Raw genomic sequence first — 23,403 nt, 5'->3', positions numbered from 1 at the left:
TAGTACGGAATCGGGACATACCCCCTTATTGCCACAGCCCGGCGACGGAGAGTTGTGTCAAGCCTTAGAATTTTGCTCCTCCTTCCTAAAACTCTGGAGGTGTTACGCTCCAGCCATTCAGTAAAAACACCATCGTGCTCCTAAAGTTCAGACGTCTGGCTGGACGCAACCTGCACGGATCGGGGAGACTCCGTATGTTCGCTGCATATGATGTGTGTCAAAGCTTGCCTTCAGGAGAAATTATTCCTGCTTAGGGAATGACCACAAGGGTTTTGAGCTTCATTCTTTTATTCCGTGGTCTCTTGTGGATAAAACAACGCACGCTTGCTTAACGTTTCGAAGTTTTACAGGTAAGCAGTGAAATCAATTATTTCTAGATTGCTACTTGCTGAATATGCAAGAATATAAACATAAAAACTTTAATATACGGATTGTTTCAGCGCGCAACACATGTCTAGAGAAAAATAAAATAATAATGAGGAGTTAGTTTTTATTCTGGAATTTAGATTACTTTTGTTGTGGAAACAATACAAATTGGTATGGTAGTGAACTGTTAAAATGTCTGAAAGTGAACTGTTAAAATGTCTGAACTTTAATCTACCTGTGCTTTTTGCTGGTCTCGTGAGCTCAGTACTTTCAATAAAGCTTGTCTGTTTTAAAATTATGCGCTTCGTACCAAGTAACCCAAGTCTATATATCATCGTGCAAGGACTGCTTAGGCTAATGGTTGTGAATTGTACATTCCTCTGTTTATCTCATTATCCCGCGGCAGCCGGAAGAACATACACAAAACGATACATAACGAATGGGATAAATCATAATAGTGAGTTTTAGGGGACTGACATCCTTAATTACGGTTTTAAAGGTTTTTTTTTAACCATGTGCATGTGGCAAATACATCACTGTGTGCTTTTAAACAACAAAGTTAAATTAAAAGTTAGTTGCGTTCGCCGGAGATTTCAGTATCGTAACATTTCAGTAGCCTATCGGTCGCACAAATCTATCACACAAACTCAAGAAATTATACGCAAGACAAGCATCACCAGCACAATCGTGCAATCTGCTGACAGAGATTCCTTTATAAAGGTATTTGGCTACTTTCTCCTTTGTTATAAAGTTGATGTATTTAGCACCACTGTTGTAAGGGTTAATATAAAATATCAAAGGGGTTAAACATAGTTTTTACATTACATTATTGCTGGACTATGGTAACTCGCTTGTGATTGCGTTATTCTCACGTGTGCTCAATGCATATACAGTATGCTGTCAATTGCGAAGCCCTAGTCCTAATATTGTCCATGTAATGTCATAAACCTCCATCCCCTTTCTCACCCAAGCTGCTGGCACCTAAACGGGTGAGTAGTGGTTCTCAGGTGTAAATTAGTTTAGTTGCACAGGGCGTAAAGAAGATTATGCTCATTTATCCCGGCTTTTAAACCTATTATTTTCGTTGCTTTAAACAAATCTCAACAGTTGAGGAGAAAAGTTTTGTGGAGGACTCTATTAAGAAGTACTTTGGAGCAAGGGTTGAGTGACATGCTGAGATTTTGGCCTTTCATTTTAGTGATCCTGAATAGATTTGGAAATCCTCCTCAGCTCTAGCCTCTTTCCTCTGCTCAGTAGGGCTGTGACGGTGGGTTTTTTTTATATATATATACCCATATGAGGTTGCGTTAGTCCGTCATTTTGACGGACAGTAAAAAAATCTGTCAATCAATCATTACCCGTCATTTTAATTTTTATATTTTAATAATAAGACATTTAATAGCTTCTGATTTCGTCCACATTTTCATTTTTATTCACGAACTTACAGGATAAGTAAATAGACCTAGGCTATGCATTTATTTATATTATGAAAAGAAAGTTGAATAAAGACTGCGTCACTTTTCAGTTTTCATCTTGAACACTTGTCACGGATCGAGTGAACGCGATCATCCTTTCCTCTTTGCAGAACGAAATATATGAAAATATAGAAAATATGTTGAAAGACACAGTAGCTTACCGAAATCGTCAGTTCAGTCAGTGTTGCAAACAATGTCACGTAACATTATAGGCCTACCTCAGAAAAGTCATTCGTTGACCAATAACTTGATAGTCAGCAAGGAAAATAACAAAACGAACCATTTAAAACAAAACGAACTGAATAAGAAACTTAATTATGTAAGTATAAGTATTATAACTTTATTATTATAAAATGGACTTAAACTGGGTGCTTGCCTGTGTGTAATCAAACGCATCATTTTATTCTGGAGACTGAACTCCCGCTCTGCAGACACAATGGAGCGCACTCACCACCAACTGGACAGGGGTGGGAATTACAGTTACAAGCTACATCAGCCTCAGTAACCTGTCAAAATGACAGACGGGCTTCATATTTTTTGAAGCCCGTCACTGCTAAAAAAAATTTCCTCTGAGATATATATATATATATACCTCACACTACCGCTGGTGACACTCCACCACCGCGATGGCGCGGTTGCCATGACGACCGTCACAACCCTACTGCTCAGTGGTTGGTAAGAGGTCTGGCAGAGATGTTAAAATGGTCACAACCTTTATATACCCACTAGATTATCACAACATATAAGGTGGTGTAGCGTCTGTTAAGTTATTCAGGTTTTAGAATACACTCTTTAAAAATGAAGGTTTCAAAAGGGGGGTTTCACAGCGATGCCGTAGAAGAACCATTTTAGGTACCTCAAAGAACCTTTCAGTGGACAGATCTCAAAGGAACCACTTTTTCCATATTGTGAAGAACATTTTAAAGTGTGTACAAGGCTGTTGCTTTTTATTCTTTAGTAAGTCCTTTAGAAAACCATATTTTGCTGGCAGGAACACAGAAACCAATATGCTGGACTGAAGTTTAATCTTGTTTAATCTTTAAAGAACCATATAAGCATCTCACAGCCTTTACATGCTCTTCGGGAGAACCTGAGAGGTTGAGAATGCTTTGAAGAACCTTTAATGTTGGTATTGAAGAGATGAAGTTTCAATAGTTTAGCAGATTGCATAACCACATTTTCATTCTGCACTCAACTAACCCTTTGAGCAGCAAACCCACGTTATTATTTGTTTGTTTAATAAAATATTGTTTATGAATGACGTCAAAGCAGACCAAGAACCCAGCTGCGAGATAAATCTGACCCGTCATTAGTAATCTGGGCCGCATTCCTTATATAATTTGTGATAATAACTGTAGTAAGCATGTTAACAGGTTTTTCTCGTTTTGTTTCGGTCAGAGTTAGAGATCAGCTGGCAGTCTGCCAGTCATCATTCGGGAGAGGCAAACACAGAGGGGGCACTTAGGCTACGAAGGAGGGACGAGCGTATGAGAAAAGCAAAGAGAGATACAGAAGGAGAGCAAGCAAAAGGCACAGGCAAACATTCCTGACACGGTGTCTCAGCAATTTAATTAAAGGGACTAGTGGGACGTTAGAGTGGGCATTCGGAGGTGAAGGCTTTACCCCCCCGGCCAGGCTTGGACTAATCCCAAGGGTCAGCTAATAAGTGCTCGGGTCATGCCACCATGACAACTAAATAGGGGAGTATCTCAGATAGAGCTTCCCAGTCACAGTTAATAACTGCATGATGGACGTTAAGACACAGCAAGCAGGAATAAGTGTGTGCAGATGCTGAGTGAAGAACGGCCTTATAGTCTGAGGTAGAGTCAAGTGTCTGACATCTGAAAATTATTTAGTTAGAAGCACTTTGATTGTAAAGATTGGGGCTTTTGTTGTCTTGACTACGATGGCTGTTGTTAAAGGTCAGATGGAAACTCTAGAAATCTGTCGCTTGTTGTTTGGATTATACTGATCACTCAAAATCACTAAAATCTGTTGCAGTAGTGCCTGCCAAAGCTTGAGCCCTCCTCCTAAGACGAGGGATTTGATTTTCTTTTGGTTTCTTCCTCCTTGATGTGTTGACTATACAAAGGATTGCAATACAGGAGCATTAAAGATGACACAATGGAACAACATGCAATCTTATTAGTGTCAGAGAGCTCGGAAAAATTTGAATGTCTGCCATTCAAAAGTTTGATGTATTTCCTGACCCTTTTTCTTTTATTAAATATTTTGGCTAATGTTATTATGCTTTCAGCTACCGTTCAAATATTCATGTGTGATGTTTGCAGATTCCATATGGACCTGTAAAAAATATCAGAATTAGGATAATTAGTCTTTCAGGAAAACAACCAGAAACAAGCATGAAAAAGTAATAATTATATACAAGAATGTTTGAATATTCATACTGGAATCCATACAGGAGAGAATCTCCATATTCTCCATAATCTGTAGGATGAAAATTGTATCTTTTTTTAAGATTTAAGTTTTCTTCAATAACTAAAAGTAACAATGTTACTAACCAATCTACCTTTAGCATGAGAGGTATTATAGTAAAACATTTATTTAAATGTTGCTGTTCAAATGTTGTAGCTAGCTACTTTTTAAACAAGAATAGCTTGAGAGTAGTTTAAGTACTTTGAATTATGGGCTGTTTCTAAACAGCTTCCGCAAAACTGCTGACAAGAGATAAGGAAGGCTGGTGAAGAAAAGCTCAAATACTGTATTATCTCATGGTTTGGCTTTTAGGATTTATTTTATGTATGTTCTGTTGTGGTGTCCACTTGTAAAAACACAGTTTAGATTGCAACCCTGCTGTGTGTATGATCATGAGCAGAGTGAAGGCAAGAACCAATGCCAAGAGCAACAAAGAAATATAAACACGCATATAAATCATAACAGAGGTCAGAAAATGTAAGAAATAAGCATGAATAAGATTGGATGCAACACTAAAATACTTTCTCCTATCCTAGCTTAATATGCAGCAGAGACTACTATTAAAAAGCCATTCATTGGTTGAATCCCCTGAAAGTGTAAACACTGTGGCGCTTTCAAAACATTATACAGCACGCGTGATTTTTTTTCCCAAACAGTTCAGCGGAAATCCCCGCCCTGCAACCAATTTCATTGGCTCAGGTTACAGTGACGGGTAGGTTTAGGGATCAGGGTTGGGTGTAGGCAATCATTATTGTGATTGACATGGCCAATGAAATGTTTAGAATCGGCTTCAGGGCGGGATTTACGCTGAACTGGTTTGGGGGAAAAAATCACGCATACAGCACATAGCAACACTATCTCAACCAATAGTGTGAATTTGAGGCAGGGCTATCTGTTTATCCAGCCAATAGAAGATAAAAAGGAGTGCAACCTGTTTGGAAACAATCATTATTTTGCTTTTTTTGGGAAAAATTACACACTTCAACTTTAAGGATACAAACTGCATATAAAAAATCCCAGGTGCACTAAGAACATCTCTTCCACTCTCGTTAAAATTTATTATTTTTTTTTTCTTTATGAATGTAAGCTGTAACATCTTGTTATTTGCTTCAGGACAGAGAGTTATGTCCTTTGGCTGCATCTGTTGGGTGGTGTTCAGGTTTTCACAAGTCAAGAACAGCAAACATCCGTCTACCTTCCTTCAAACGCAGGCGCTCAGGAGAGCACTGTTTGATCAAAGGGATCTGCTTCTCTGATTACTTTGGCTGCTACCAGAGTTATATTAAGGCTGTAGCAGTAAGTTCTTACAAAACATACAAAACATGCGCGTGACTGAAGAAAGAAAACTGAGGACTGGAGTCATTTACTTTCTTCTGTGTCACATGATCCTTCAATGTTAATTTTAGGGTGAACTATCCCTTTAAGATGTAAATGACATCTGTTATGATTGGCTAATCAATGTGCATATTCACACAGCAAAGTCACACAAGCAACTTGAGAATACTGGAAGAGTTACACTGAGGTCACTTAGGCCCTGTCCCAAATGGCATACTTCATGTGCACTTTCGGTCTTGTGGACTTACAATGGCCGCTGCGTGCGTGTGTCCGTTAAGTCCACAAGACCGTAGGGTGTCCCATTCGTCATCTAAGCTTAAAGAAGGGTGCTTGTGAGCGCCCCCTATGCGCCCTCGATGTGCACTTCTGCTGAGCCCGCAAGACTGAGCTACGCAGAGGACTTCTACCCGGCAGTCAAAGCGGCATTACGTCGTGAAAGTGCGGACTCAGAGGAAGACCGTGAGGGTTTAGGGACAGGGCCTTAGGCTACGTTCACACTGCCTTAATGCTCAATTTCGATTTTTGCTCAGTTCTGATTTTTTTTTTTTTTTTTTGTATAGCTGTACACATTGTTGTTTTAAATGTGACCAATATCAGATTTCCAGTGTGAACAGATTATGGTTCTGAACTGACCTGCATGCGCAAAGGAACGATACAAACGGGGTTGCAGGTTTTTACCACAAAATCTACTCAATTGTTTCTCAAAACTAGTCCGAAACTAACACAATCGCGTTCTGTGAGGTATCCTGGTAAAAATCATGTTCTGGAGGTTAAATATCCCGTTAGTGCGGTCGCTTCAACCCACAGAGTTGCAAAACAACCCGTGGCAACAGTGAAAAAGTAACCCAATTTTGCGGGAAAATCGCGGACTTGGCAACACACACAGCGTGCTGTCATACGGAAGTAAACACGGAGGGCATTAAAGTAAGCGATTACGCGTTTATTTATAGTGTGATCTGCGAAATTATGCGCAGACAATATGAAAAATAAAGACAATGATGTTACAAAAGAAAGGAGAGTTTTGAAACTTTTATGATACGAGCCTTCATGTTTTGCTTGTATTATAGAGCTGTCTCTGTAATACTTACACATCACTGCCCTTCTACTGACTACCTTTCGCAACTGTCTTGATAACGTTGGGTATGTAAAATCTTTGAATAGACTCCCATGAGCGCAGTATCATGACGAATGTTGATCTCAAGTGATGTAAAAATCGCATGAATTCCGATATGACTGTTCACACTGCGGTCGCGTTACAAAATATCTGACCTGTATTGGATTTAGTACGACATATGGAAGTGGCACAAGTCGGAATTGAAAAGATCAGATTCCATGTGGTTTGTACTGTTCACACTGTCATGGGGAAAACAGATATGAGTCACATGTGGCAAAAAAAAAATCAGATTTGGGCCACATTTACCTGCAGTGTAGCCTAATACATTGGCTGCGCACACTTAAATCGATCAGTGACACAACTGAACTGTCTCAGAACAAATTCATCAGCAGACTGCCAGGATGGGATCAGATAAGCCTCTAAAACACACACACACACACACATTGTACACACTGTCTTTCATCGCTTTTCAGTGAGCTGCAACAGTACACAAACAGAGCAGTGTGTTGGAGAGTGATGGAGAACTTCCCTAGTATTTAGTTACTTTAGCCACGCTTACACCATGTCTACACATTACAAGCTATGTCATTCGGAGGAGGTAAATATACTCCAAGAGGGCCTCAGTGTCACTGTGGTACAAACAGGTCGGGACAGGCAGGCAGAGAAACCGATTTGGTCTTGTTCCAGCATACCTCGTCATCACTGGAGGTGAACCAACATTCGTTTATTTGTTTTAATGGGCTGTCGGTTGTAAATAGATCCGCTGCTATGTAATTCGGGGCTGAGACGTTGAGCTCTAAACAGCGCTTTACGTGTTTTTGTAGTATCTTGATTCTTAGTTTGTCTCCCCTTTGCTTTCAAGACAGCATCACATGAGTTGCATGAACGCAGTTTTGTCAATGTGTAAAACCTGATGATCATCTAAAGAGCATATTGTGTTTCAGTGGAAGCAAGAAAATCTGACCTTTTCAACAAAGGAGATCACATGCTCAGTGTCACAAATATGATTATTTGATTAATGGCCAAGAAATTGTGCAGAATCTTGGTCTGACAGACTGAAGTCTTTAGAGTCCCTGACACAGAAAACACTCAAGCTGACACAGCTGGTCAGAAGACAGGACACCCCCTGCGGGGCAAGAAGGGGGCGGCAGGGCGAGTTGTTCCAGCATGTCCCAGCCGCGAGTTCTCTCTCTCTTGTGCTCCATTCAATTTAATTCACTTTAAACTTCAGGCACATTTAATTCATATTAAAATTCAGATTAATTCAATGTACTTAATTTGCATAATTATTTCCAATTCTTTTATTCAGTTTAAAGGGATAGTTCACCCAAACATGAAAATTCTGTCATTAATTACTCACCCTCATGTCGTTCCTAACCCGTAAGACTTTTGTTCATGTTTGTAACACAAATGAAGATCTTTTTGATGAAATCTGAGAGCTTTCTGCCCCTCTGTTGACAACTACGCAACTACTACTTTCATAAAGAGATCGTAAAACTAATATATGAATTTAGTGGCTGAAAACTCCATTTTCAAATGTCTCTGGATTAATGTAGATGTAGCCAGAGTCCAAATTTTCTAAAGAGACTTGATCGCTTTATATGATGGACAAATTTAATTTAGTCTTTTATTCACATATAAACATTGACCAGCGAACATAAACAAGCTCAACCGAACCGCTTGACCCAAGAGAACAAACCTCATCGGTTATTGCAGAAGCTCAAACATGCTGCGTAACACAAGAATGAACCTCATTATTTCTTGCACATCAAGCAAACATGCTTGAGCTTCTGTTTACCACAACTGATGTGTGAGTTGATGAATGTTTATATGTGAATAAAAGGCTAAATTCAATCTGTTCATCATGGCACAGCTGATTGGTTCCTGCTATATCAGTAGCCAATGAGCTCACTGCTCAACCTTTAAAATACTGGTCAGCATTTTCTGTAGCAGTTGCAGTTGCTTTCAGAAACCCTCCACCTTCCCCAGCTCCACCTGTATAGATCTGCTATGGGTAATTCGGGTTTTGTACAGCAGCAGCATGTCTTACTTGCTCACAGCAGCGTGTCGTTTATGTATTGGCAGTAGCCGTAATTCCTGTACTTGCTCTGCAGCAGCAGTGTAGCAGATCTGTTTCGCCAAGACCAAACATCAACATTGTCATATCCATTATCATGCCAAACACTCCAAGAGTTGTCATGACAGAAATTTAGTTCAATTCACTTGTCATTTACATTCATTATATTAAAATTAAAACTTACATTGATTTGATTTTGCTCATTCAAAATGTTTCTCTCCCACTTCCTCAATTCAATTCATGTTCAGATCCAATTCAAATTCAGATTAATTTAATTTAGTGTTTTTCATGCAGTAGTTTTTTAATCACTTAATTCATTTCAATTCAATTCACTTCTCATTCACATCAGTTTCAAATTCAAATTTAATTCATTTTTATGGTTTACTCTGATCTCATTTTATTTTTCTCTGTCTAGCTCAGGTTCAATTCACATTCAACTTCAGGTTCGCTGAATTTAATTCTGAACTTAATTTAATTCTTATACAAATTCAAATGAATTCAAATGTACTTAATTGGCATGACTGTTTTCAATGCAAAAGTTTTCCAAACAAAAACATTTTCTCTCCCTCTCACTCAGTTCATTTCAATTTACATTCAATTCATATTTAAATCCCAATTAATTTGTTTTCATGCAATTTTTTTCACTGATTAATTTAGTTCAATTCACTTTTCATTGACATTCGTCAGTTTCATATTCAAATTCAAATGTTTTCCATGAAATTGTTTTTATGGTTTACTCTGATTTCTTTTTGTTTTTCTCTCTGTCAGTTCAGTTAAATTCACATTTGTCTTCAGGTTCACATTCAATTCATATTCATATTTAAAAGAATTCAATGTATGGTAAGACTGTTTTCCAATCAATAGTTTTTGGTTTTATTTTGGTTTCTCTCTTGTTCTCTTTCTCTGGCACAGATGCTGTGCAATGTTAGTAAACGTGTGATAAGGTCTACTGAACTTTTTGACTGCAGACCAGTTTAAAACAATATTTAACTCTCAGGGTTAGCTCTTTGACTGGTGACTGACACTAGCGCCTAAAATCTGTGTACTTGCGCATGAGTCATGGTATTAAGATCTATGGCATCGGGCCAACAATGTTTTTTACTTTTTTGACACCCATTATGTGTTACGTAGTACATTGAATAACAATAAAGAACGTGCTAACTTGAATAACTTGCTGCTTGAATGTGTTTAACAGGTGTATGAGTTTTCACCTTGGACAGATAAATACGTTCATATGGTGTGTGCGTGTTTGTTTTTCTTTGAGAGATGTGAAAGCTGTTATGTTTCACTCTATTACACATCGATTTGGTCTGAAAGTAGGCCAAAAAAAACAAAGCTTAAAATACTAGGAACCTGTCCTGAACCAACTAAACCTGCAGAGAGAGGGAAAGAGATATGTATAGACTAAGAACAAACAGTTCTCTGCTTCTCTCTTCATCACCAAACAATGCAAGTGTAGATTGCCCTTTATAGTAAACAGACAATTGATTAATTGCACATTTTATTTGTACAATATTAGCGAGAATTCTAACACCGTGTCCTAACCAGACGCGACGCCGCGACGAGCAATAAATGGTATCTTTTCCATGTTAATTGGAGTTTTTGTCCTAACCAGCCGCGACGGCGACATGAGAATATTCTATTTTAGAAACGGTTTCTATGTCTCCACGATGTCGCGGCTGGAACAGCAACACAAAGTATGGCAGTGATAATATCAGGTACTGTTTATGTGCTTTATTTAATGTTAAAAGCGTCTAACGTGAGTTTGAATATCATTCTGTGTTCCCAGCTTTTTAGCTGTAATGAAAACAACACTGGCTAATTCACCTCAGATCTTGAAAATAAATAAATGGGCACAAGAACGTTCAAACTGTCAACTCAATGCGAACAAACAAGTGTATTCTATGACAAAGATTGGTTCAGTCATTCCGTATGTACTTTAAATAATGTTTAAATTGTGTAATATTTATGAATTTTACTATGTACTTGTCCATTTCATTGTGTCTGTTGTGCTCTTGCCGAGGGAGCCCGCCCACACTCTCGTCTGATTGGCTATGGTTTTTGATTGATTTTATCGCTTCTCATTGTGGCGTCGCGTCTAGTGTGGACAGTCAAATTGCTAGTCGCTGGAATCTTATCGCATCGCGTCTGGTTAGGACACGGTGTAAGGCCACATTCACACAGCAGTAGAATACGGTTGTTAGTCCTGTATTTGAGTCCTTAATACAGTTACGTTCACACACAGTTCAGTTATTTACAGGAGTGACAACGCATTCTGTAACCGAACTCACACCTGTAAATTTTCAGGACTCACAACCGCATTCTCTGAAAATTCTCGGTTGCTTGTCATGTTATAGGCTACAGTGCGAGAGCTGCTCTGCGCTGCACAAACACATCTACCATTTGTTGCGGGTTTTCATGTTTGGTATAAGTAACTTACAGTGACACCGGAGATATGAGCTGTGTGTCATCTGAATGTTTTACAGTTTTCTGTTCTACGCATGACTCAAATACTCTCCACCATGTTGGTTAATATTTGACAGATGAACTCGCAGCTTGACTGGACTCTTGTCGTGTTAAAAGTGATAAAAGTGGTAAAAAGTAAGACTTTTTACTTTGGTTACTGGTAAGAGAATACTGGCTTGACTCCTGTTGCACGTTCATACCAAGAGTGCTGCACAAGTCCTGAAAAGTGAAGCCAAAATATTTCGATCACCCCCAGGTGGCTGAATGCAGTATAGCTGATAAACCCCGCCCTCTCAGTGTAATTTAATGGGACATAAGACAAACTAAACAATCGAATTACACTTCAAATACATTTTTTCCAAAGATGGTTTCTGTCATTTTTATGTAGTTTTATCATGCTGATGTAAGTTCAAGTGTTAGTTTTTTTTAAATAAGTTTGGTTTTAGTTAGTTATTTGATGCTATAAAAATGGGTGTTTGATGTCATGATTGACTACTTCTCTGAGCGAAGTAGTCACTGAGACACCAACACTTTTTTCGGGATTTTCAAGAGGAGATCACTAAGCAACAATGACGAAGACATCGTAACGGATCATTTAATAATTTGACAAAGTATGTAATTTAAATGTAATTTAAAAAAAGCAAGAGAAGGGTTGCTTTTGGCATTAAATGATATACAGATATAATTAAAATGCCACATAACCATAAAATACACCATTTACTTATCTAATCTGTCATTTATTAACATATTTGAAGTAAATTTATCTTGTTTTATGGATGTCTAGATTTTTTTTTATTGGACAACTATATTTTCTGTAGTGCATAATCATGTGTAGAGAGGCAGAGAGCGAATATGAATCATGCACACACAATGCCATGGCTGCAGATTATGCCACCTGACAGCATGCTAGTCATAGCAGCAGCATATTACGGTTAATCCAGTCGCAAACACGCTCTTTTCAAATGCAGCCCTTCAGAAAAATATGTGCAGGACAAAAGGACGCTAAGAACACCAAAATGACATCTTTCTGAAACACACCCATCGCAAAATAGTTCTCGTACCAGAAATGCTGAAGTTGACCATGCATAGTTTTTACATCCATGATAGATAGATAGATAACCACATTTGTAACAGTATATGACAGGCTGGCGTGTGTCAGAGGCATCTGTAAGTTGGTCTACTTTGGTCTTTTGTCTTGTTCAGTTTCTCATGTTTCAAACAGAAATGCGGTGTCTCCCCCTATGTCCATGGCTAGCAGGTGTGCACACGCACACAGAGTAGACTGTAACTTGAACTGCCTGCAGCCCCTGGGCAAAGCTGGGGGAGGACATTATACCTTTATTGCACCTAGTCTGGTTTAAGACACTCTCCACCTTTTTAGTGTCTTCTGTGTCTTTTTGAGAGTGTGTTTGTCTGGAGGGCATGAAGTGTGTATGTGTTTGTATCAATGCTATGGCTGAAACTACTTGTTAAGTGGACCTAATTATGCTTATCTAATAATCTAAAGAAATGTGAACCTAAAATTTGTATTTCTTGCCTTTGTAACAATTATTTACACTGTATAGGTTATTTTCTTTTTGCAGAGCCTAAAGTTTACAATATATTAACCCCCTTCTTTTCAAGCTACTTTTTTTTTTTTTTAGCTGTACAGTGTTTTTGAGTTGGAGATTATATTTCAGCATATTGACTTCTGGCTTCTTTGACCTCAAAGTACTTTATTCCTGGTCTTATTGTGTTTTTCATCAATAGAATTAGTTAAGATAATATGATAATTATTTAACAATTTATAATATATGCACAAAATAATTATATGTTAGTATAACTTGCTCTGAAACAATTTTCTTTTTCTGCTGATGTCATCTAGGCCATTCATTCTATTGGTTAATGTTTAAAATGTAAAATAGCCAAAAAATAGATACTGAATGTAATGTCACTTTTCATGTTCCAATCAATTCCCAGTGGATAAAATCCAAAAAGATGGTTCTGTCAGGACCACTATCATCAAATATGATTGATAATTGCATAGAGTTTGTATTGGCGGTATGGTTCTGTTCTGGGCAAGAACTCCCTGTGCATCCATGCAGCCTAGCATGGATAAGAGCAGGGAGAGCAGCAATAACCCCCCTAGGGTAAACAGAACAAAACCAACATATGCAGATATAATTAATGTCAGTAATTTAACATGTACACATATTTCAAGAATTAGTCTGATTCAGGGGAATCATAAGGCCAATCCTGACTGAAGAGAGGAGGAGCTGGGGATGGAGGAGGGTAATTAGCTCTGAGAAATGCAATAGCTGCTGATAATACTGAGGAGCTTATATATGGAAGCTGTGATAGGTGTTGTATTCCTATAGGCAGACGTAAGTCACCTGGGAGTCAGCTGATGCGAGCTTGACCGACGTGACCTGCCAGAACTGACGCTGACGCTGGATGTTGCGAATGCTGAGAATTGTTGACATACAGTAAGATTATAGTGTTATAGCATGAATGTGGATAGCAGAGCTCAGAAAATTTAGTCTTGGAACAATTGTATAAGAAATACTTTGGTTCATATTTAGGGTATGTTTACACGAAAATGATATGCTTAAAACGGAGAAGTTTTTCCTTTGAGTTTTCCGCGTACAGACGACACTGTTGTCAAAACGATCGTTGTCATACGAAACCGTGAAAATGACTAAAAACGCTGTATTCTGCTGGCAGGTCATTAGATGGCGATGAAACTCTATAGACTGAACATGTAATGCGCATGTGCATGACGCCATCGTTTTCACAGATAGCCGTTTTTGTTGTTTACAGAGTTTTCAAAAACTTGCACTTTGAAACCCGTTTTCAAAAGTTTGTGTTTTCAGGCAGTTGTCGTGTAAATGAATGGCCAAAACGCGTAAAAAGTTTTCCGTTTTTAGTTGAAAACGGTGTCATGTAAATGGCCCCTTAGTTCATACATTTAGATCTGACTGCAGAAATCTTGACGAATCTGAACACAGAGATATTGTTGGAGAGGTGAGATTCCTAGTAATTTTTTCTCGTAAAAACAAAAAACAAAAATGGACACAAGCAAAAGTCTCCATTTGCTCTCCATTTAATTGTATTGATATATAAGAGAGAAACAATGAAGATACTAAAGAGATATTGATTTTAGTGCTAGTCAAATTGGCATTGGATCTGTTTTAAAAGCTTCTGTTGTGGTTGAAGTGAAGCATGAGGAAAATCCCAGATAAATCTGTTTCATATTTTAAATCAGCCACATGCTCATGAGCTTGATTCAAGCATGCGTAAACAAAAACAGTCAGTTACGGGCATGTGCACACTTGCACAGAATCCATATTTAAGTGCAGATGCCTGTTTCTCCTTTGGCTTCCTCTCTGAAATCCTCCCCCTACCCTAATCACAAAACAGTTACTTAATGAGAGCGCGCTGTCACCCGAAGAGACCGACCAAATGCATTCTGGGTAACACAATCCAGCTGTCCTCAGGAGTTGCTGACGGAAATGTGTATTTATCTGTGTGCGTGAATATGTGTGTGTGGCTGTGTGTAATTTCAGGACAGTAGTGATGTATGTTACTGAAAGAAACACACACTTGCACCTCTGTACTAGTAAATGTTAAACTATGTGTGTGTCACTCATATTGAAACTGTAGCTTTTTAAGCTGAATGTACAAAAGGTCAACTGCAACAGTCAAGCTTAGGGTTGCCACCTTCACCTTCTGTCTGTCACGCGCATGCTGCATTAAGTCAGACAGCGCACCGTGAGCAATGTTTCCGAAATGTTTTTCAGAAAACTGCAGTTCAACTTATTTTCATCAGCAGTTAATGGACAGACACATTTTCCCCCATTAAGTCCTATATTTGGAGAGCCTCTTGTGTTTAACGCGCTGAGTAAAAAGCTGTAGCTAAACATTTTTAACAGTAGCGTGTGGTGTCGCTAAATATCTATTAACATAAATAGTTCTATATGACAATCTACTAACATTCAGTTACTAAATACATGAAAATTAAAAAGGGGCAATATCTTTAAAAACATAACTATCAGTATTTACTCTTTTCATGTATTATACTTGAACAAATAGGCTACATTTACATAAGTACAACTAATGAAACTACCAAAACCCTTATTTCAATTGTCAAAAACACACATTTCTTAAATGTTCCTTCTAAGTGCACATCTCCAACACTCTTTATAAAAAGCATGCTGTCAGTGTTAGGCAATTATTATTCATCAGTGACTAAGATTAAGATCACTCTGGCATGTGACCAATAAAAGGAACAAAAGGTGTTTTGGTGGCATTCAGCTCTGCTTCACCTGTGACCTCCTTCTGCTCCTCATGCCACCCTCGTCAAACCTGTTTTCACGCAATTAGTTGTGACAGAAGCTTGGCAAACAAGTGCATGAACCCTGAAACAAATAAAGAGAGAGTGAGAGAGAAAAATGTCAAACCCTCTGGAGGCCCCGTACCTCCCTGCGATGAAGATGGATTTTTAGGGTTATTGCAAAATTCCTGCCGTGCCGGTGGGATTGTGCATATGCCAGAGAAAAAGGGAGAATGGAAGGAGGGCAAAATGAAAGCAACCTGCTCTAGTTTCTGTCAAAAGTCAAGCAACCTGCAGAGAGTCCAAACACAATGTTATAGCTAAAACACAGTTGGTAAAATATCAAAACTAAATATACATCAGATAAGATGGAGAGGGAAACCAAAGGATTATCAGGCTAACATGAAATGGTTGAATAATTATGATTCAACTAAATGAGCGAAATTGAATGTCACAAAGCAGGTAAATTCATACACTTTTCACTTTTGGAACATGGTAGCTGGTTTCTAGCTTGTAGAGACTGTAGATTGTACCAGCGACAAACTACCTGGTCATATAGGTGGTCAAGCTAATCTTTGGAAAGTGTTGCATGCCTGACCAGCCAATGACTATCTTGAACCAACTAATAAGCAGATATAATGTTCCACAGAGATGCAACTGAGTCAAACAGTCTTCTTCAAAGAAAACATTATCAGACCAGATTAAAACAAAGAGTGAGCAAATATAATCACACGACTATGAGCAAACAATCACAAGCCTTCCTAATAGCAAGCCATTGCCCTTCAAGGGGAAGATGGGATGAAAGGGCAGAGAAAAAAGATAAATGGTTGATGTGAGAAAGGGTCTCACAAAAGGGAACTTGGACAGAAAAAAAAGGATGAAAAGAGTGAGTGTACCTGCCAAATGAATGGTTGTTCATCTGCCTCAATAGACTGGCCCTTTAGTGATCAGGACTCTTGTTGGAACAGTAAACTATTCTTTGTACTCACAAACATACACATTGTTACCTCAGCGGAGGAGAAGATGGGAGGCTTGGCCTAGCTCTTTGTTCATTAGGAAATCAAAGACATCTGAGAGATTATTGAACAATCAGACACATACAAGGACTTTAATTGAAAATTAAGAGGCTTAAAACCACTACACTTCACTTTTAAATAGCTACTTATTCTCAGACATTCTTAGTTGTGTCAGTGAAGAGTCGAGACACTGGGTGGGCTCCTCTAAGGACACATTCTGGGATGAGGTTTAAACTTTCTGAGATGAACTCATTAAGCAAACAGTGGAAAGAGTGAAACTAAATGAAAGGCAGGTCAACAGACATTCGGTCAACTGGGCCATATACCACAGCCATTGTTGGATGATCTCAGAAAATGCAGAAAAATAACGATAAAACTTCCTCAGCCAGACAATGAAACAAGGTTCAATTATAGTGCACAAATCATCAGAGTAGTCATGTACCCATTTATTCATTTTTACTGAGGAGTGGCCATTCTGACTCATTCAGAACACATTTACTGAATATTTGAAGTTATTAAGAATATTTTATTAATAAGCAATACAATACAAATGTAGTAAATGGGTGATTTCTGCCACAGTATTTCATACCGTTTCATTGTGTCAATTCTGGCCATCACAACAAATAGTCAACATTACTGTGCCCTGCTGTGGTTTTTGTTTTCGCTGTGTAGGGATGGAGTTTCAAAGACTAGACAAAACTTCAAACATGCCTGTTTCTGTTTCATGTAAAGCAATTGTCCAAAACTGGTTTTGCTTGAGGATCCAAACTTTACATTTTACACAGTACCAACAAAAGAACCAAAATGGTTTAGCAGACAGAAGCGGACAAAAATGTCTTAAAAAAAGACTGAACATCAAACAATGAAGTTTATTAATATTACACTGAGCATAGGCCATAGGATGTCCAATCCTGCTCCATGTCCTGCAGAGTTTAGCTCCAAACTGCTCCAACACACTTTACTGAACGTTTGCCTTAGAGGTCCTGAAAACTTTGGTTAGCTGTTTCATATGGTGTTTAATTATGGATGGCGCTAAACTTTGCTGGACACCCATTGTCAAAGGCCCAACAATGTGTAAACTCATACAGTATATACAGCAACAAGATTTTAGTTTTGACCTTGGGTTTCTGTTTTTTCTATTGCAGTTCTCAATCACAAAGGCCAGACGCTGATCGACGATGCGGCCATTATCTCCCCTGTCTCATCTCATTTTGTTTCACTTACTGAGTGGATCTCTGAGCAGCAGATGTCCTCAAGACTGCTCTTGCAACCCCGGTAGTTCCATCTTCTGTGTCCAGCAGAACTTGATCTACATGCCTCGTGGCCTCCCCTCCTCCACAAAGTACCTCTATGTTTTTCAGAACAACATCAAGACCTTGCAAGAGCAGGACTTTGTAGAGCTTAGTGAGCTTGGAATGCTGGACTTGAGTCAGAATGCTCTCAGTGAAATCCCTGATGGGGTTTTCAGCCCACTCTCCTCTCTACTCAACCTGGACCTCTCCTCAAACCGCATTACCCACATTTCCAAAGACAGCTTCACTGGACTGGTCAACCTGGAAAGGCTGTATCTCTACAGCAACCTCATCCACAGCATTCACCCAGCTGCTTTTGAGGGACTGGAGAACCTACTGGAGCTGAAGCTTCAGGGGAATAAAATTAGTGTGTTGCCAGCTCTACGACTACCCAGACTGCTCCACTTGGATCTTAGTTATAATAGTATCCCACCCCTTGGGCCTAAAGATTTACAGACACCACACCTTGAGTCTCTTAAAATAGCTGGATTGAAGCTGACCAGTCTGGACGAGGAACTGCTAAGGAGCCTGGCAAACCTACATGTTCTGGATGTTTCACAAAATCTGCTTGTAGAGATTCAACCTACACTAAAGGCAATGGGGGGCCTACGAAACCTCAATTTAACTGGGAATCCCTTGGGGTCCCTAAAACAAGAAGATTTCCAAAATCTGGTTAATCTGCTAGAGCTCGACTTGAGCAACCTTTATTTGCAAGGCTTCCCCGAGGGTTTCTTCAACCTTTTCCCCAAACTTGAGAAGCTCACTGCAGCAGAAAACCCCTTCAACTGCCTCTGCCCACTGGCCTGGTTCCCAGCATGGCTAAAGGATGCCAATGTAGAGCTGTTAAGGATGGAGGAGACTCGTTGCCACTTTCCACCAATAAACTCGGGAAAGGTTTTGGCAAAGTTGGAGCATAAAGATTTTGGCTGTCCCACAACGACCATTGAGTTAACAAGCGCAGGGACAAGTAGTACTACAAGCAAGCCCACAAACTCCACCACACCATCAGGCACAACACACGCCATTCCCCCGGCTCCACCAAGTGAGATGTCCTCAGCAGACATAGACAGCTTCCCTCTTTCCCAGACCACTGCCTTCCCCAGAAGAATCATAGAAGATTCTGAAGAGGAGGACATTATGTGCCCTTCCAATATCTGTCTAAATGGGGGAACATGCATATTTAACTCAAATGGGGTGGTTGTTTGCCTGTGCCCACCTTCAATGTCAGGACTCTACTGTGAGATTCAAAATGAAGCTCTGCTTCCCCCGCCTTCACCTAGAGTTTCTTTCGAGACCATTGCTACAGTCCAGCCCAACACAATCAGCTCTCTTCACATAACCAGCACTTCCATTTCATTAGACCTTCACCGTTACATCCACACAAGGCCAAACATCCGTGGAATTCGTCTGACTTACCGAAACTTGTCAGGCCCAGACCGGCGGCCACTACAGTTGAATGTGCCTCCAACTTACCCAGAGTACACGCTTAGAGGGCTACAGCCAAATAGCACCTATTCTGTATGTGCTAGCCCTCTGGGAGAGCCGGTCCATGTCTCGGTTAGTGCCTGCATGGAGGCTCGCACAGCAGGAATCCCACCCTCCTCCCACGAGCCTAGCGTTGACAGGACCGAACCTTCTTCCTCTCTCATACCCATAGTGGTAGCTGTGGCGGTGGTGATGGTTGCTGCCATCGTAGCTACTGTTGTGGTCATCCGCCGCAGGAGGAGATCCAAGGCTCCAGTAGATATGGACTTACATGAGACATCTCCTCTGGAGCTGGAAGGAGTGAAAACCAGTCCAGAGAATGGGCTGACACATCCAAAACAACCTGACATCACCCCTTGCCCATCTTTAGCACAAAACACATTGGAATATGAGGCACCTTTAATACAAGGACAGTGTCCAGCCAACAACAATGTAGCTTGTACGAAACCATTGTACGTGTAAAAGCCATATTGGAATTCATACCTCCAGCCCACAGAGGGCGATGTGTTCCATGACTCCTGCGGGCGGGTGCGATGCAGACACTAGATAGACTCTGGTGGGTTGGTGAACATTTTAGTGCATCCCAGCCAAACGCTTAAACTGACTGCCAGTATTTAAACCAGTTGCATTTGCCATTGCCATTTTTTTTTTTTTTTTACAGATACAATTTAAGTGCCTTTTATAACCAGAAATATCAGACTTTGAGAATTTATCTCTAAGAAGTGGCCAGACATTAATAAACACAGTGTTGCTAGGCTGGAAAACAGGTCACTTTAGAGGTAGCTCATTAATTGTGTAGCTGGCTCTGTAAGTGGTAGACAGGAGTCAAACGTTCTTGCCTGGACGCCTGGACTTTTTTTGTCCAGAAAAAAAATTGCACTGATCAGAGACACTGGGACTGTGAGGTGCCTAAAGAAGCTGAAGTGATCAGACTCTTAAAAGATGCTTCAAACAAGTTTTATTCAGCATCAAAGCATCCCTCTGTCCCTCTACCCCATCTGTCCTGCACAGGAGATTTGCTGTGAAACAAACGTAATGAAGAGACATTTTTTTACTTTGTCTAGTTTACGCTGTTTTGTTAAAGTTATGTTATTATATTTTTGTATTTTTAAAGGAATATTTCAGCAAAAATATCAATTCTGTTATGTCGTTCCAAATTTGTATGATTTTCTTCCATGGATCACAAAAAGACATATTGCAGGATAGAATGTCACATTATGGTTTGTAAATAACAGAATTGTCATTTTTGCCTGAACTTTTCCTGTAAGTGCCATTTTTTTTTGTCCCTTTTCATGTTTAGTTGTTGTGTTTGTATTGACTTTTAAACATGAAACTGTAGCAAACATTATTTCTCCTTTCCCTTGAGTGCAACAAGTTAAAATGCTTTTACTTCTGAATGAAAACAAACTCACTTTACATGAGTAAAGTGTCCATCCCGCGAATGTCTGACAAAGAAACACTTTGCAAGACTATAAACACCCGCAGCCATTTTTGACCTCAGACAAATTCCACACATTAACAAACAGACTAGTACTATATAAGGAGATGGATAACAAACGCTTTTAACAAAGCTGTTTTTTGACGTGCCAGCTTTCTAAAAATGTCCCGTTGTCATAATTCAGACTGGGCCCCAAACACAAACTAGGGTAATGCTTCAAAGCGTGGTTTGATGTAGATGTTGCCGAGCTGAACGAAGTTTATTCCGTACAATGGAGTAAACTAGGCCAGATGGCTTTGCTCACTTGTTGCAACCAGACTATAAAAAATTACAAAAGTGTACAAATGGTACAGTGATGGTATCAGGTGGTAGTATGGTACTTTGATATATACTTGGGTACTGAATTATTCAAAAATACCATGTAAAAAATGTTTAATTTGATTTGTTTAGCCAAATTAGTTGTCTCAGCTTTTAGAAAGGAATATAAAAAGACCCATGTACAAGGAGACTGATTGCTTTTCTCTGTAAAAGCATAAAAGTGTTCAAGCCAAATGTGTCTTTGTGGAATTGCATATTTATGTGCTTTATCAGCGCAGTAAAGTTGTGTTAAGAGAAATGGAGCCAGTACTCTAATCCAAAGTGAGGAAAGGTCAATTGTCAAATTCTCCCCACTCTCAGCAGCCTCTTTTTTAGCCCTGCGCCTCATATATCTGTGACCGTATACAGAATGTGTGCTGAAGATGTCAGTGTCTAACACATCCAAACATTTGAACTGGAAAGAGGAACAGCTTTACACAGCATGAGGGGCTTCAAATATTTGAAACATTTTCAAAACTGCTTTCAAGTCCCATGCTTACTTTGGGATGCTTGTTGTTGCTCTCTTTTGTTGTGTGCAAAGCCAAGACTTCTTTTTTTGGATGTAAAAATTTGTACTCTTTGGAAGAAAAATGTGATGTCTGTTGAGAAAATAAAATGGAAAAAACATTCTTCTGTGACTGTTATTCCCCGCTGAAACTTTCTGCTTCTATTTTGTAACTGCATGACCGCAAAGATCTAATTCACTCTATCTTTTCTGAGGCTTTAGTTTAAATCAATTTTGATCATTTTGAGAATTTTTCAGGAATTATCTACAAATTGAGCTACAACATTAATATAGTGTTGTGTGTTTAGTGTGTATAGTGTGTGCAAGTGTAGTCTAGAACTACACTCTAAAAAGTAATTCAGTGGACCTGTTACCACAACTTGAATAAATACATGGTTGCAAGTTAAAAATTCTAATTTATTGTTTTAATTAAAACTTTTAAGTTGCAAACATTATTTTGTAGAGTTCTATTGACATAACAATGTTGATCATTACATCAACTTAAAGGGTTAGTTCGCCCAAAAATGAAAATTCTGTCATTAATTGCTCACCCTCATGTCGTTCCACACCTGTAAGACCTTCGTTCATCTTCGGAACACAAATTAAGATATTTTTGATAAAATCCGATGGCTCAGTGAGGCAAAAAATTAACACTTTCAATGCCCAGAAAGCTACTAAAGACGTATTTAAAACATTTCATGTGACTGGTTCAACCTTAATGCTATGAAGCAACAAGAATACTTTTTATGCGCCAAAAAAAAACAAAATAACGACTTTATCACAATATCTAGTGAAGGCCAATTTCAAAACACTGCTTCATCAAGCTTCAAAACTTTATGAATCTTTTGTTTTGTTTTGTTTTGTTTTGTTTTGTTTTGGATTTGGAGCGCGTATCAAACTGTCAAAGTCACGCTCCCCAGTGGTGAACCATTGAAATTTCGAAACACTTATGATGTAACAAAGCCTCGTTTACTGCAATCACATGACTTTGGCACTCCGAACCACTGATTCGAAACAAAAGATTCATAAAGCTTCGAAGCTTCATCAAGCAGTGTTTTGAAATCGCCCACCACTAGATATTGTCATAAAGTCGTTATTTTGTTTTTTTGTGCGCACAAAAAGTATTCTCGTCGCTTCATAACATTAAGGTTGAACCACTGTAGTCACATGAACTGTTTTAAATATGCCTTTAGTAGCTTTCTGGGCATCTGAAAGTGTTAATTGTCTTGCTGGCAATGCAGGCCTCACTGAGCCATCGGATTTTATCAAAAATATCTTAATTTGTGTTCTGAAGATGAACGAAGGTCTTACAGGTGTGGAAAGAGAAGGGTGAGGGTGAGTAATTAATGACACAATTTTCATTTTTGGGTGAACTAACCCTTTAATATTGTCTGTAATTTAAACTCAAATTTCAGCGTTTCAAAACAATTTCGGCTTTTTTTAAATTAGGTTGTAGTAACTTAATGAAATTGTCTTGATAACTTTGGAAATTAGGCAGTGGATTTGTAGTTCCCAGAATGCTGAAATTAAGTATTAATTGATTTGTTTTAGTGAAAGGAAAGACCTGTTCGTTTTTAGTGTAGTTATGTTTGGCATTTAAAAGAGTTTCTGTAATGTTGAAGTTTTTGTGCTGAAGAGTAGATACATGAAGGTAACACTACACTGACTCTATAAACAATGACTTTCTAATGCCAGTGACAAATAATATCTTACTTGTTTATTAAATATA

The 23,403-nt window shown here is 38.9% G+C and overlaps 1 protein-coding gene across 1 annotated transcript; it reads left to right on the top strand.

The window, feature by feature from the left end:
• The first annotated feature begins 67 nt into the window (after positions 1-67).
• Positions 68-21,798, top strand: vasna (vasorin a). Its single transcript, XM_051910718.1, has 2 exons — positions 68-350; positions 17,743-21,798. The coding sequence occupies exon 2, from the start codon at positions 17,776-17,778 to the stop codon at positions 19,834-19,836; it is 2,061 nt and encodes a 686-aa protein (XP_051766678.1). The 5' UTR covers positions 68-350; positions 17,743-17,775; the 3' UTR covers positions 19,837-21,798.
• Positions 21,799-23,403: the final 1,605 nt, after the last annotated feature.

This window comes from Ctenopharyngodon idella, chromosome 10 (genome assembly GCF_019924925.1).
Source record: "Ctenopharyngodon idella isolate HZGC_01 chromosome 10, HZGC01, whole genome shotgun sequence".
Taxonomy (NCBI): domain Eukaryota; kingdom Metazoa; phylum Chordata; class Actinopteri; order Cypriniformes; family Xenocyprididae; genus Ctenopharyngodon; species Ctenopharyngodon idella.
The sequence above is the reverse complement of the archived record's forward strand: the minus strand, read 5'-3'. Positions and strand labels throughout refer to the sequence as shown.